This window comes from Ranitomeya imitator, chromosome 7 (assembly GCF_032444005.1).
Source record: "Ranitomeya imitator isolate aRanImi1 chromosome 7, aRanImi1.pri, whole genome shotgun sequence".
NCBI classification, from domain to species: Eukaryota; Metazoa; Chordata; class Amphibia; order Anura; family Dendrobatidae; genus Ranitomeya; species Ranitomeya imitator.
Window position 1 is genome coordinate 44504523 of NC_091288.1, and position 15659 is coordinate 44520181.

The 15659-nt window shown below is 42.9% G+C and overlaps 1 protein-coding gene across 1 annotated transcript in view; it reads right to left on the bottom strand.

The window, feature by feature from the left end:
- The window catches only part of LOC138646080 (dynein axonemal heavy chain 11-like), a 377510-nt gene that overhangs the window by 2544 nt on the left and 359307 nt on the right, over positions 1-15659 (bottom strand). The window contains exon 70 of the mRNA XM_069735549.1: positions 3807-3919. Coding sequence (XP_069591650.1) covers positions 3807-3919 — 113 coding nt within the window. The remainder of the gene's footprint in view (positions 1-3806; positions 3920-15659) is intronic.

Sequence of the window (15659 nt, forward strand, 5' to 3'; positions counted from 1 at the left end):
AATGTATGTTTCATAGTTAGATAAATAGCATGAGTGAAATAAGAAGCATAAGCGGCAAAAGAGCTTATTTTCCAGCAGGCATGCATATTCCACATATCATTCATTATCATCTGTGATTTATTCATGACTGAAACAGCAGTAACTGATGGTCATTTTTTTTTTTTTTTATATATTATTATTATACATGCCAATGGATAATCTTCATTGATGGGTTTGTAGATAATACCTGCATGGTTTGCCTCGGTCGGACTTGAAAAGTAATGGTTATACAAAGTGACCAACGTGAGCATTTCACCAACTGTGCAGTCATGAACTCCTGGGTGATCTCTATCGTTTTACTTTATCTAATTACCTTGAATATTGGCTCTGTTCCAGAGTTGAGAAAAACATTTTTCAAGACCCCTAGTTCAGTGGTCACATCAGTAGTTTGGCAGCGGGTCCATAGCACTGCAAACCTACTTACAGCATCCCTGGCCCCATCTTTCAATGGAAACACGAGTAGCAATGGAATGAAACTAAATAGAAGATACAGATGAGATATTCGAAAAAAACTTTTTGACAGGGTGATCAATGAGTGGAACAGGCTGCCATGAGAGGTGGTGAGTTCTCCTTCAATGGAAGTCTTCAAACAGAGGCTGGACCAACCGTCTGAGATGGTTTAGTGAATCGTGCATTGAGCAGGGGGTTGGACAGGATGACTCTGGAGGTTCCATGGCTCTATAATCTTCAGATTAGTAGGTCCTGCATAGTATCGCAGGGGTAACCAGAAGAGTCAACAAGAAACCCACAGGTAGCAGGAGGATCGCAGTGCTCTGGTCCTTGAGCTACAGATTACTGATGCGGCCACTGGACCAGGGTCCTCCAGATCTTTTTCTCTACTCCATAATTTAGCCACAGGCTCTCTTAAGTTACCATTACAAATAAGCATCCAATGGAACTTTTTTTTTATTTTGCATTTCGACAAAATCCAACAAGAGAACCTTAGAGATTTATGTATAGCCTCACATCCTGCTCAAATTGTACAGAAGTGTAATATGGCAATGTGCATGAACAAGAATTAGAAAAACATGGCTGCTTTCTCCAAGAAAATGCTTCACACTGTACATGGGTCATGTCTGTGGGAAATAAAATCATAATTACCTGCCGTACTATACAAGTAAATTTCAACCCATCTGCACTGGGAGGTGAGCAGAGCTGATGATGTGGCATCTGCTATACGTGCCAGGACGGTGCACAATTGGCGGGTGTCATGCACCTCTACGTTTCACTAGAATCAGATGTGCGCTGATCAAGGAATCGCAACGTGGCAGAAATGTCATCAGCGCGGCTCATCTGCTGATGCAGGAGTGCCTTCATACAGTTGTTCCAGATTGATACCTGGGTATTACCATTACCCTCTGTCATTGCTTTAATTAATTCACTTCAATAGAGTGGTGGACTGCAAAATTGCACACTGTGATGCCAATGATTGCAAGATTCAGCAAAATGTACTGACATTGGGCGGTCTAACCCTTAAGGTACCTTCACACACAGCAACTTTACAATGAGAACGACAACGATCCGTGACGTTGCAGCGTCCTGGATAGCGATCTCGTGTTTGACACGCAGCAGCGATCTGGATCCCGCTGTGCCATCGCTGGTCGGAGCTAGAAGTCCAGAACTTTATTGAATAAGCCCTCACCCGACCCCAGATCACGAAAAATGGAGAAGCTTCGGGTTTCGGAAAATGGCACTTTTTTTTTTTTAAGCAAAGTTTTGAATTTTTTTTTCACCACTTGGATAAAAAAATAACCTGGACATGTTAGATGTCTATGAACTCGTAATGACCTAGAGAATCACAATGGCAGGATAGTTTTAGCATTTAATGAACCTAGCAAAAAAGCCAAACAAGTGAGGGATTGCACTTTTTTTGCAATTTCACCGCACTTGGAATTTTTTTCCCGTTTTCTAGTAAAAGACATGGTAAAACCAATGGTGTATTTCAAAAGTACAACTCGTCCCGCAAAAAATAAGCCCTCACATGGCCATATTGACGGAAAATTAAAAAAGTTATGGCTCTGGGAAAGAGGGAAGTGAAAAATGAAAACACAAAAGCGAAAAAGGGCCGCGACTTGAAGGAGTTAAAGGAAACCTGCCATCTGATTCATGTTACTTGAACCACAGCCGCATTAGTCAGCCACGGGGTGCATTTTTGCAGCAAAGTATATTTTAAAATGTTGCAGCCTTTCACTGTGTCTTGGCAGGATAGTCAGAGGCTGGTCGCTGGTGTTATTTCCCCACCCTGCTCCATTAAACTGATAGGTCTCCCTATATGTGCACGTAGAGCAGTGCTCCCCAACTTCAGTCCTCAAGAGCCACCAACAGGTCATGTATTCAGGATTTCCTTAGTATTACACAGGTGATGGAACTCTTGCCTTTCCAGGTGATGCAATTATCACCTTTGCAATACTAAGGAAATCCTGAAAATATGACCTGTTGGTGGCTCTTGAGGACCGGAGTTGGGGAACACAGACATAGAGACTACCCTCAGACTAGTCAGCCAGGGCACAAACCCCAATTCATTATTTTCAGATTTTTTTTACGCCACTTTTTTTGGGCTTGTGTTATTTTTGTTTATATTTTTTGTGCCAAATTCTTCAAAACAGAAATTGGTGTTTATGAATTTTGTGCAGAAATCATATTTATTTTTGTCTTTTTAACTTTTTCTGTGACTTCTTAATGAAAAAAGTTGCACATTTTTGCCAAATGTTGCAAAACTATTTTTTTGCTGTGAGCACAGAACAGCACTATATCTATTGTGCGGCTCTGCAGCTAGAGTTGTGCTCCTTAATCAGGACAAACCATAATGATGAAGTATGAACACCTCAAAACGCGTTGACAGTTAAACGCGTACATACCATTTTGGTATCTCATCGTATACTGGACCTCTGGCAGTGCAGATTTATATCCACTTTTCTTTCCAGTTTGTAGCATAGCAAAATAAATTTCTGGCGTACACAGTCACTCCACGGGGTATGATGATGGGGAGGGGGGCACTGGAGTACATATTCATCAATTTGAAAAGTTGTAAAATTTGTTGAATAAGATCAAAACATGGAATCCGTAAACTCTACTTACAATGGCGATCATAACCAAAAAAACCATGCAAATACATAAAATAGACTTTAGAACAAGTTGCTAATTAAAAGAAGAAACCTGTGTGAATGAAAAAAGGAGAAAATGCAATAATAAATTGGGACCCAAGTCACTGGCTCGCTTTTCAATGCGTGTTTTCTCGGAAACACAGGAGATTTTCACAGTAAAATTTACACAACTGCAATAATGCACCCAATGTTTGATCCATGGTTCGGGCAGCATGAATCAAATGACAGGTTTCCTGTAAAAATGCAACTTCCCTCCCTTTTAATTAAGTATTATAATAAGAAAGGTCATGAGGTTGTAGAAGTTTTTGCTGTAAAGACACAAGTCTGTAAAGATCACAATGGGTGTTAAATATTTCTACTTTTACTCCCGTGCGTGACCTAATCAGTTCCATCATTTTAGTTGCCATATCTAATAGTCTCCATCACAATATAATATGTATACATCATTTGAGAAATATATTCTAAGATGGCAAACATGCATTCAGCTAGTATAAAGCGTGGAGAGAAATAATTGTTTATGGCACACAGTTTTAAGCTGTTCTGGTAATCATGTTGAAAAATACAATATTTATTCATTAGATCAAATTTAATGAGGCCTCCTGGCAGTAATTATAAAAATTACTGTAGCAGTAAATTACTAATGAGTTGTGATGTGCTCCCTACCTGTGAGGAAGGACTGGGGGTTGAAAAAGCCTGATATCCAGACGACACTTGGGAGACAAAGATCTTGAGTCCAGGCATCAAGCTCCCGGCAGCGAAGGAGCAGATCATTGTACCTAGAGAGCAAGCAAAAGAGACCCTCAACCCAGCGACAGTTCAGTAACAGCTGGAATCCTGCGGGTTATAGAGCGGATCTTTGTGTTGTAAATGTATCTCTTAGATCATTGAAAACCAAATAAAATATATTATAACACGATGTACTCTACTTGCGCACACAACTGGTGTTATAGAAGACCCAGTTAAAAAAAATATTTTCCATTGATGGGAATTTCTAGGGAATATAAATTATTTTTTTTAAATAATATTTTTTTTTTATTTCTACAGTGCCAACATATTCTATAGCACTTTACAAAATTATAGAGGACTTGTACAGACGTTCTAGAATGACACAGAACTCAGATATCGAAAGTAGAGCGGGTCCTGCTCGCAAACTTACATTCTATAAATGCACCATGCTGCTTAAAAATAAAAAAAAGAATAATACTTGCCCTTACCGAACCCCTGCTGCTCTCGTTTCGACATCTACCTGGCTCCTGCTGGTCTGTCTTTCCTGGTCTCAGCCTCAACACATGGAGCAGTAATACTGTCGCCGCTCTGGTCATTGAGGGGCAGAGTGGGCATTTTCGGCTATAACAACTTTACACGAACTGTCTGATCATAAAGTGGCTCTCCAATGTAGGATGCATCACAGATGCCTAATAGGGGACCGACCTCTGTAATAGAGATGCATCATACTTGCTCAGCTTGTGTTGGCCTTTTTTCAACACGATTGGTAGGGATCCCAGAGGCATGACTTCCTCCTGCTAGATAAATTTGTATGTATACTACAGCTACAATATACGGCTGGTGAAATAAGTATTGAACACATCATCAATTTTCTAAGTAAATTAATTTCCAAAGGTGCCCTTGACATAAAATTCTCACCAGATGTCGGTAACAACCCATCCTGTCATGATCCCAATGGCAGGGGATCACAAAAAGACAAGCACAAAAACAAAACAAGCTCTAGGGTGATGGAACGTGAGCTGACCGCGATCCTGAACCTTAACACACAACTAGCAGTAGCCGGGGAACGTGCCTACGATGATCCCTAGACGTCTCGCGCCAGCCGAAGGACTAACTTCCCCTGTTAGAAGAAACACAGACCTCACTTGCCTCCAGAGAAATACCCCACAGAAATAGCAGCCCCCCACATGTAATAACGGTGAAATGAGAGGAAAGCACATACGTAGTTATGAAAACAGAATAAGCAAAAATGAGGCCCGCTAAAGCTAGATAGCAGAGGATACAAAAGTGAACTGCGCGGTCAGCGAAAAACCCTTCAAAAAACCATCCTGAAATTACTTGAACTCATGTGCCAACTCATGGAACATGAGTAATTTCAGCCCACTAGAGCAACCAGCAGCAAAGAAACACATATATGCAAGCTGGACTAAGACAAAAAGTAAGCAAAACGAGGAACAGGAAAATCAAAACTTAGCTTGTCCTGAAGATTACAGAAGCAGGCAGCAGAGGTAAAAAGACACACTGATTACATTGATAGCCGGCGAGGAAATGACAAGAAAGCCAGGTTAAATAGGAAACTCCCATATCCTGATAGAACAGGTGGACACCAGAGACCGCAGAGAACACAAGTCACCCAGTACCATCAGTAACCACCAGAGGGAGCCCAAAAACAGAACCCACAACAGTACCCCCCCCTTGAGGAGGGGTCACCGAACCCTCACGAGAACCACCAGGGCGACCAGGATGAGCCCTATGAAATGCACGGACCAAATCGGCAGCATGAACATCAGAGGCAACCACCCAAGAATTATCCTCCTGACCATAACCCTTCCACTTGACCAAATACTGGAGTTTCCGTATGGAAACACGAGAATCCAAGATCTTCTCCACAACATACTCCAATTCACCCTCCACCAGCACCGGAGCAGGAGGCTCAAGCGAAGGAACAACAGGTACCTCATACTTCCGCAACAACGACCGATGGAACACATTATGAATAGCAAACGATGCCGGAAGATCCAAACGAAACGACACAGGGTTAAGAATTTCCAAGATCCTATAGGGACCGATGAACCGAGGCTTGAACTTAGGAGAAGAGACCTTCATAGGAACAAAACGAGAAGACAACCACACCAAGTCCCCAACAAGAAGTCGAGGACCCACGCGGCGACGGCGATTAGCAAACTGCTGAGCCCTCTCCTGGGACAACTTCAAATTGTCCACCACATGACTCCAAATCTGATGCAACCTATCCACCACCATGTCCACTCCAGGACAATCAGAAGGCTCCACCTGACCAGAGGAAAAACGAGGATGAAACCCCGAATTACAAAAGAAAGGAGAAACCAAGGTAGCAGAACTAGCCCGATTATTAAGGGCAAACTCGGCAAGTGGCAAAAAGGTAACCCAGTCATCTTGATCAGCAGAAACAAAACACCTTAAATAAGTTTCTAAGGTCTGATTAGTTCGTTCCGTCTGGCCATTCGTCTGGGGATGGAATGCAGACGAAAAGGACAAATCAATGCCCATCTTGGCACAGAACGTCCGCCAAAATCTAGACACAAACTGGGATCCCCTGTCAGAAACGATGTTCTCCGGAATCCCATGCAAACGAACCACGTTCTGAAAAAACAGGGACCAACTCAGAGGAGGAAGGTAACTTAGGCAAGGGTACCAGATGAACCATCTTAGAAAAGCGGTCACACACAACCCAGATGACGGACATTTTTTGAGAGACAGGGAGATCCGAAATAAAGTCCATGGAAATGTGCGTCCAAGGCCTCTTCGGGATAGGCAAAGGTGACAACAATCCACTGGCCCGAGAACAGCAAGGCTTAGCCCGAGCGCAAACTCCACAAGACTGCACGAAAGAACGCACATCCCTCGACAAGGAAGGCCACCAAAAAGACCTGGCCACCAAGTCTCTAGTACCAAATATTCCAGGATGACCTGCCAACGCAGAAGAATGGACCTCGGAGATGACTCTACTGGTCCAATTATCCGGAACAAACAGTCTTTCAGGTGGACAACGATCAGGTTTATCCGCCTGAAACTCCTGCAAAACACGTCGCAAGTCTGGGGAGACAGCCGACAAAATCACCCCATCCCTAAGGATACCAGTGGGCTCAGAATTTCCAGGGGAGTCAGGCACAAAACTTCTAGAAAGAGCATCCGCCTTCACATTCTTTGAACCTGGCAGGTATGAAACCACAAAATTGAAACGGGAGAAAAACAGTGACCAACGAGCCTGTCTAGGATTCAGACGCTTGGCAGACTCAAGGTACATCAGATATTTGTGATCAGTCAAGACCACCACACGATGTCTAGCACCCTCAAGCCAATGACGCCACTCCTCAAATGCCCACTTCATGGCCAAAAGCTCCCGATTACCAACATCATAATTCCGTTCAGCGGCCGAAAATTTTCTAGAAAAGAACGCACATGGCTTCATCACTGAGCCATCGGAGCTTCTCTGTGACAAAACCGCCCCCGCTCCGATCTCGGAAGCATCAACCTCAACCTGAAAAGGAAGCGACGTATCTGGCTGACGCAACACAGGAGCAGAAGAAAACCGGCGCTTAAGTTCCTGAAAGGCCTCCACAGCCGCAGGAGACCAATCAGCAACATCAGCCCCCTTCTTAGTCAAATCAGTGAAAGGCTTAACAACACTAGAAAAATTAGTTATGAAGCGACGATAAAAATTAGCAAAGCCCAAGAACTTCTGTAGACTCTTAAGAGATGTAGGCTGCGTCCAGTCACAAATAGCCTGAACCTTGACGGGATCCATCTCAATAGTAGAAGGGGAAAAAATATACCCCAAAAAAGAAATCTTCTGGACTCCAAAGAGACACTTAGAACCTTTTACAAACAAAGAATTGGTCCGCAGGACCTGAAACACCTTCCTGACCTGCTGAACATGAGACTCCCAGTCATCAGAAAAAACCAAAACATCATCCAAATACACGATCATAAATTTATCCAGATATTCACGGAAAATATCGTGCATAAAAGACTGGAAGACAGAAGGAGCATTAGAAAGTCCAAAAGGCATCACCAAATATTCGAAATGGCCCTCAGGCGTATTAAATGCGGTTTTCCACTCATCACCCTGCCTTATCCGCACAAGATTATACGCACCCCGAAGATCAATCTTAGTGAACCATTTAGCCCCCTTAATGCGAGCGAACAAATCAGTCAACAATGGCAAAGGATACTGATATTTGACTGTAATCTTATTCAAAAGACGATAATCTATACAAGGCCTCAAGGAACCATCTTTTTTGGCCACGAAAAAAAAACCTGCTCCCAAAGGGGAAGAAGATGGACGGATATGTCCTTTTTCCAAGGACTCCTTAACATAACTCTGCATAGCAGTATGCTCTGGCACTGACAGATTAAACAAACGACCTTTAGGAAATTTACTGCCAGGAAGCAAATCTATAGCACAATCGCAATCCCTGTGAGGAGGAAGCGAACTGAGCTTAGGCTCCTCGAAAACCTCCCGATAATCAGACAAGAATACCGGAACCTCAGAAGGAGTAGATGAAGCGATAGAAATCGGAGGTGCATCATCATGAACCCCCTGACATCCCCAGCTTAACACAGACATTGTTCTCCAGTCCAGGACTGGGTTATGAGTTTGTAACCATGGCAGACCAAGCACTAAGACATCATGTAAATTATACAGTACCAGGAAGCGAATCAACTCCTGATGAACAGGAGTCATACGCATGGTCACTTGTGTCCAGTACTGAGGTTTATTCATAGCCAAAGGTGTAGAGTCAATTCCTTTCAAAGGAATAGGAACTTCCAGAGGCTCCAGACTAAACCCACAGCGATTGGCAAATGACCAATCCATAAGACTCCGGGCAGCGCCTGAATCCACATAGGCATCGACGGAAATGGACGATAATGAACAAATCAGAGTCACAGACAGAATGAACTTAGACTGTAAAGTACCAATGGCAACAGACTTATCAACCTTTTTTGTGCGTTTAGAGCATGCTGATATAACATGAGCTGAATCACCACAATAAAAACACAATCCATTTTTCCGCCTATAATTTTGCCGTTCACTTCTGGACTGAATTCTATCACATTGCATTATCTCAGGTGCATGTTCAGAAGACACCGCCAAATGGTGCACAGGTTTGCGCTCCCGTAAACGCCGATCAATCTGAATAGCCATAGTCATAGACTCATTCAGACCTGTAGGCGCTGGGAACCCCACCATAACATCTTTAATGGCCTCAGAAAGGCCATGTCTGAATCTTGCAGCCAGAGCGCACTCATTCCACTGAGTAAGCACCGACCATTTCCGAAATTTCTGACAATATATTTCTGCTTCATCTTGCCCCTGAGAGAGAGCCAATAAAGCTTTTTCAGCCTGAATCTCTAGGTTAGGTTCCTCATAGAGCAAACCCAATGCCAGAAAAAACGCATCCACATTGAGCAACGCAGGATCCCCTGGTGCCAATGCAAATGCCCAATTCTGAGGGTCACCCCGCAGGAAAGATATAACAATCTTGACCTGCTGAGCAGGGTCTCCAGAGGAGCGAGATTTCAAGGAAAGAAACAACTTGCAATTGTTCCTAAAATTCAGAAAACTAGATCTATCTCCAGAAAAAAACTCTGGGATAGGAATTCTAGGTTCAGACATAGGAGTATGTACAACAAAATCTTGTATATTTTGAACCTTAGCAGCAAGATTATTCAGGCTGGAAGCCAAACTCAGGACGTCCATGATAAACAGCTGAAGTCAGAGCCATTCAAGGATTAAGAGGAGGAAAGAAGCAGCCAGGCCGCAATTAAGGCTAGGGAGCAAACACTGAGGAGGAGAAAAAAAAAAAAAAAAACTTCCTCAGACTACTTTTCCTCCTACCTCAGCCAATACGATTACCAATTTTTTTTGGGCCGGCTATACTGTCATGATCCCAATGGCAGGGGATCACAAAAGGACAAGCACAAACACAAAACAAGCTCTAGGGTGATGGAACCTGAGCTGACCGCGATCCTGAACCTTAACACACAACTAGCAGTAGCCGGGGAACGTGCCTACGATGATCCCTAGACGTCTCGCGCCAGCCGAAGGACTAACTTCCCCTGTTAGAAGAAACACAGACCTCACTTGCCTCCAGAGAAATACCCCACAGAAATAGCAGCCCCCCACATGTAATAACGGTGAAATGAGAGGAAAGCACATACGTAGTTATGAAAACAGAATAAGCAAAAATGAGGCCCGCTAAAGCTAGATAGCAGAGGATACAAAAGTGAACTGCGCGGTCAGCGAAAAACCCTTCAAAAAACCATCCTGAAATTACTTGAACTCATGTGCCAACTCATGGAACATGAGGAGTAATTTCAGCCCACTAGAGCAACCAGCAGCAAAGAAACACATATATGCAAGCTGGACTAAGACAAAAATTAAGCAAAACGAGGAACAGGAAAATCAAAACTTAGCTTGTCCTGAAGATTACAGAAGCAGGCAGCAGAGGTAAAAAGACACACTGATTACATTGATAGCCGGCGAGGAAATGACAAGAAAGCCAGGTTAAATAGGAAACTCCCATATCCTGATAGAACAGGTGGACACCAGAGACCGCAGAGAACACAAGTCACCCAGTACCATCAGTAACCACCAGAGGGAGCCCAAAAACAGAACCCACAACACCTGATACTTTATCTACTCCATCAACAATGACAGATAGTCAGAATACTGAAGATTTCTTACGTTCGGAGAAGTTGACTTTTCTTGATAGAAAGAAAAATAGCAACTTATCTTTGAAAATCAATGACTCGTTATATATCGCCTGCTGATGACCTCTGCGGCGATGTCAGGAGGAGAGCACTTGTTAATGGAATATAAATGTCACAATGTTGTGTACGGTAAGAAAGACTTTAAAGGGTTCCAAGAAACAGAGATGATGCTGGAAGAAAGGGTGTCAGTCAGCAAGTTGACAAGAATATGGCGAGATATTGCAATGGGTTCTAAGATGTATAAAAAGATAGTGTTTTAAACCCCTAATTTAAAGCAACATGTAGTAGGGCATTTTGCTGTGTAGCAAATGTGACCTACTACACTTAGATGCAGCCATTTCAGGCTGGTGGAGGCTGAATTTAGTGTTCTTCACTGGGATTTCTAACGGAGTGACCAGAAAAATGAGGATAGACATTTAATTAGGAAATCGGTTGGATCTGAAAACATTGTAAATATTTATGAGGATTGCCAAGGTGAATCATGGACAAGACAAGCATTGCTCCATCACCTTTTGATTAGGTTCACAGTTGTTGTTTTTTTAGGATTTTTGTAGAGGATCAGCTACAGCTACACTTAGAATACTTTTATTATTCAATTCAATAGAAAACCAATAGGGATGAGGAAACGTGCTTGGATAAGGTATAATCCGATCATGCTTGTGTGCTAACCGACTGTCTTCGAGCATGCTAGAAAAATATGTTCCCATGGGTGCATGTCTCGTGAATGTTCAACAGACGCAACACATTCATGGTTTTCCTTTTTGCTATGAAACCCATACATGTTTTGTGGCTGTCAAACAGCAGCGAGATATGCAGCCGCGGGGACTTGAACATATTATTCGAGCACGCCGAAGACAATCGGTTAGCACCCAAGCACTTGCATAACATCTTGTGTGAGCACGTTCGCTCATCACTAAAAACCAACCTTAGGGTATTTTCACACAATGTTTTAAGGAGTATTGTTGTTAGCAAATCCTCCCGAACAACTGCTTTATTAACTCCTAGGAAAACTTAATTCATCGTTATTAGTGATGAGCGAGTATACTCGTTGCGCGGGTGGTCTCCAAGTATTTGTTAGTGCTCAGAGATTTAGTTTTATGCAGCTGCATGATTTACGGCTGCTGGACAGCTTGAATACATGTAGGGAATCCCTAGCAAACAGGCAACCACCACATGTACTCAAGATGGCTAGCAGCTGTAAATCATGCAGCTGCAGTCGACAAAAACTAAATCTTCGAGCACTAACAAATACTCGGGAGACCCCCCGAGCGTGCTCAGGAAAACCCGAGCAATGAGTATACTCGCTCATCACTAATCATTATGTGAAATCCACTTTGCTGTTCAAATTACGAGTTTTTTTAAACTCTTTTTTCTAATGAGGATTTGAAAACTTCACTGTAGAAAAAAAGTTACGCCACTTTTTTATATAACATAGATTTCCAAATTTTACACTGTGAAGTCAAAAGGCTGCAAATCACTGGATGCAAGAAAATGTTTAAAATGCATGCTCAAAATGTCTTCAGAAAAATAACTTCTTAAAGGCAAAAAAAGGGAGTGAATGCCTCTTGAGAAGCTTGACAGATTTTTCCACATCCCAAAAAGTTAATGTGAACTTAGCCTAAAGAGGTATTCTCATCTTGTAGTATTATTTCATATCACTAGAATATGCCACAACCTTACGATCGGCGGGACCGACCTCACTGATCCTGAGAAACAAAAAAGATGAGATCTGTTTAGCATTTCACTTGAACAACTACACCACCTGCCACCCGATGTCCATGCCACTGAAGTGTGGCTCCAGCTTCAGCCTCTTCATTCTGAGGATCAGTAGGGGTCCAGGCAATCAGATACCATCTCATAAGACTATGATGGCATATTGCTGTGGTAGGAAAACCGATATCGCGGCATTGATATCTTTCACTCCCTGCCTTTGTTGACTTTCACATAAAACTCATGTCTTTATATATTTCATATCTAGAATACTAGTCAATCACAGGTAAATGTGCAAATAACCTCTCATAAAGCAGATCTGGCCGAGGCATTTACAAGCTGTGTTGATTCTGTAAGACAATATAGCTCTATTCCTCCATATAAACTTCAAAGCTTTAGAAATAAAAGTCTTATTGTTCAGGGTGATGTTAAGAACAGGTCACAAGAGTACAAAGTCTTCCATGTTTGTGATAAGATCATGTGCGTAGGCTTTGATTTCTCAAATGTGCTGAATATGTAACTAGGTTCAGATATTGCTGCTGTTCTTCAGACCATTTTTCGGGTGACCTCACTAATTAATTTTACACCTACATGTGCAACTAAAGGCCACTATGAATGACACCTGTAGTGTTACATTTGCCGCTTCTATGTATGAAAATTAGACACATGATGAATCTACATTAGAGTTGGGAAAATAAAAGATTTTAAGTGACTTAAGCTAGGAGAGTATTTTAAAACTGCCAACTTAGTGGGACATTTTCCTGCAAAGGTGTTGAGGAAAAACACAGAAATCCCCACACTTACAGCCCCGGCTGTTAACAATGAGGTTATTAATGGTTGTCTGAGGAATGTTCTGCCGTGCTCAATGCACCTGGGTAAATCATCAAGATCTACTGATGGCAGCTCCCTTTGCACTTGCCGAATACTAACATCCCAGATGTGCTCAATGGGAGACAAGTCTGGAGATGCTGAAAGACAGAGTAGCACATTTATGCCATGAAAGGCTGCTCACCGTAGCATGAGCGACATGCTGCCTGGTGCTGCTGTGTTGAAATATGGCTTCTGCAACACTTTGGAGAAATGGTAATACGGCTGGTTCTGCGACCAAATCAATGATGAACTGTTAGTGTACCTGGAATGAAGAGTAGAGGATCTAGCTGCAATACATTGTGCTACCCAACCCCATAATCAATTGGAGTAGGACTGTTGTAACATACCTTCATAAAGGCCTCTTCATAGGTCTCCAGAACTATCTGTGGCTATTGCGTTCAAGACAGAATAGGTACTCATCACTAAATAGGATAGACTTCCATTACGGCCTCCATTTCCATCTTGGTTTGCACCATGATACGTTATGAGAGCGGTGGTGTAAAGTCAATGAAGAAACCTTCACAAGGAAACGTCACAGTGGTCCTACTCCCAGGATTATGTGAGTTGGCCAGACGCTCTTGTCTTCATAACATCACCGTGGTTTGTCCTGATGAAAAAGTTGTATACTTTGAAGCACAATGACCAAATAAACTGCATTTCTTTGGATTTCTATCTCCTCATCATTACTGATGGCAGTGCTGGTTAATTCATTCCTCTCCACCAGGTACAGACTGTGGCTGAAATTCAGCCATGGCATTTGAAATCACACAGCCCTATGCTTTCCCCATCCTCAAGCACCAGATGGGACATATTGCTAATATTACCCTGCATGGAGGAAAGCAAGATGTACTACAAGACCAATAGTTCTAATGATACCTCCTTCACAATTCTTAACAGTGTGGGTGTCTTGAGAACACCGATCTTGTTAACAACATAGCAGACAAGGTGGCCCACGACTAGACAGGCCCTTCTGGCTTTTGCCAGAATTGCCAGATGGCCAGTCTGGCCCTGCTCTCCATGTTCTTATCTTGATCTCTCGTCGTGGGTCTGCAGCAGCCTAAGCTTCATGAGTGGTTATGTGCACACAACCCTACCAGGTGAGCACAAATTGTGCAGTGCTATCCTCGTTATATACAGATAAGATACAGATACATATTTCGCTGTTTTTTTTTTCTTAAGCTTTTCTCGTAACTTGATTTAATTCCAGGTACACTAACAGCTCCATGTTCCATTGATTTGGTGATGGAACCAGTGCTATGGTCATTTCTCCAAAATGTCCCAGGAGCCATTTTTAACATGACAGCACCAGGCTGCATGTTGCTCGTGCTACTGTGAGCAGCCTGGGTGGACTAAACCTTTTACCATGGCCCGCAGCATCTCTGGACTTATCTCCCATCACACACAATTAATCGTCAATTGATAAGAGAGCTTCCAGCAGCGAATCTTGATGACTTTTGTCCCCAATTGCATTCAGAGTGGCAGAATATTCCTCAAATAACCATTAATATCGTTACGGATAGCAAACAAGGTGTGCAAGTGCATCTATTAATGGGGGCTGTGCTCATACTCGATACTGAATAAATTGAGATGTTTTGAAAATTTAGTTTCTTTTTTTTATTATTTGCATATCATTAACCTGTCTATCTATCCTGTCATTTCCATAATTCCATTACTTTTTCTTCTTGGTGTAATTTTGATGTTGAGAACTGTTTTTATGACAAGTAACAGCTTATTTTTAATCTTATAGAGAACATGGGCAAAGTGTGGACCACAGGCCACTGTCATGGTTGTTGACAGGGTTCCTTCCCTGTCCTCTCAGGGTTAATTTTGTATGGCCTCCTTTTAGTTTGGGGAGGGCTATATTTACCCGCCTTGTCTGAGGATCCTTGTCAGTGATACATCTGTTCCGGCTGTGTGTCTGACTGCCTGGTGTGCTTGCATACTGTGTAGTCCATTTGCCTTCTCATTTATGAGACGGCCTATGTTCTCATTCTGTGCATTGCTTTGTGATTCTGTGCTTACTGTTTGTTTCTGGCTCTGACCTTCAGCTTGGTACTCTTACTAATCTCCTGTCTGCCTTGTTTGTACTGCACCGCTATCTCCGGCAACCTGACCTTTTGCTACGTCCTGACCACTCTCAGCGTCTCACTCTTTAGTACTTCATCGACCTCCTGGCTTGACTTCGGCACCTTTAGACTACTCTCCGGTTTCGCCGGTCACCGCCGCTACTCGGCATCTGGCTCCGCCTCCGGCCCTCCCCCGGTGGTCACGTGTTTCAGGTGCTGCGCTCCTGCAGGTAAGCTCACTGCAGCGCTTCCCTCTCACCCCCCTGTCCTTCTGTATCTTGTGCAGACTCCTGCTGTAAGTCTGCAGCAGGGTTCTTGATATTATCACTGACCTGAACATTTAAACGGGGTTATGTACTTTTTTTTCCTTTGGCCATGGATCCGCTGC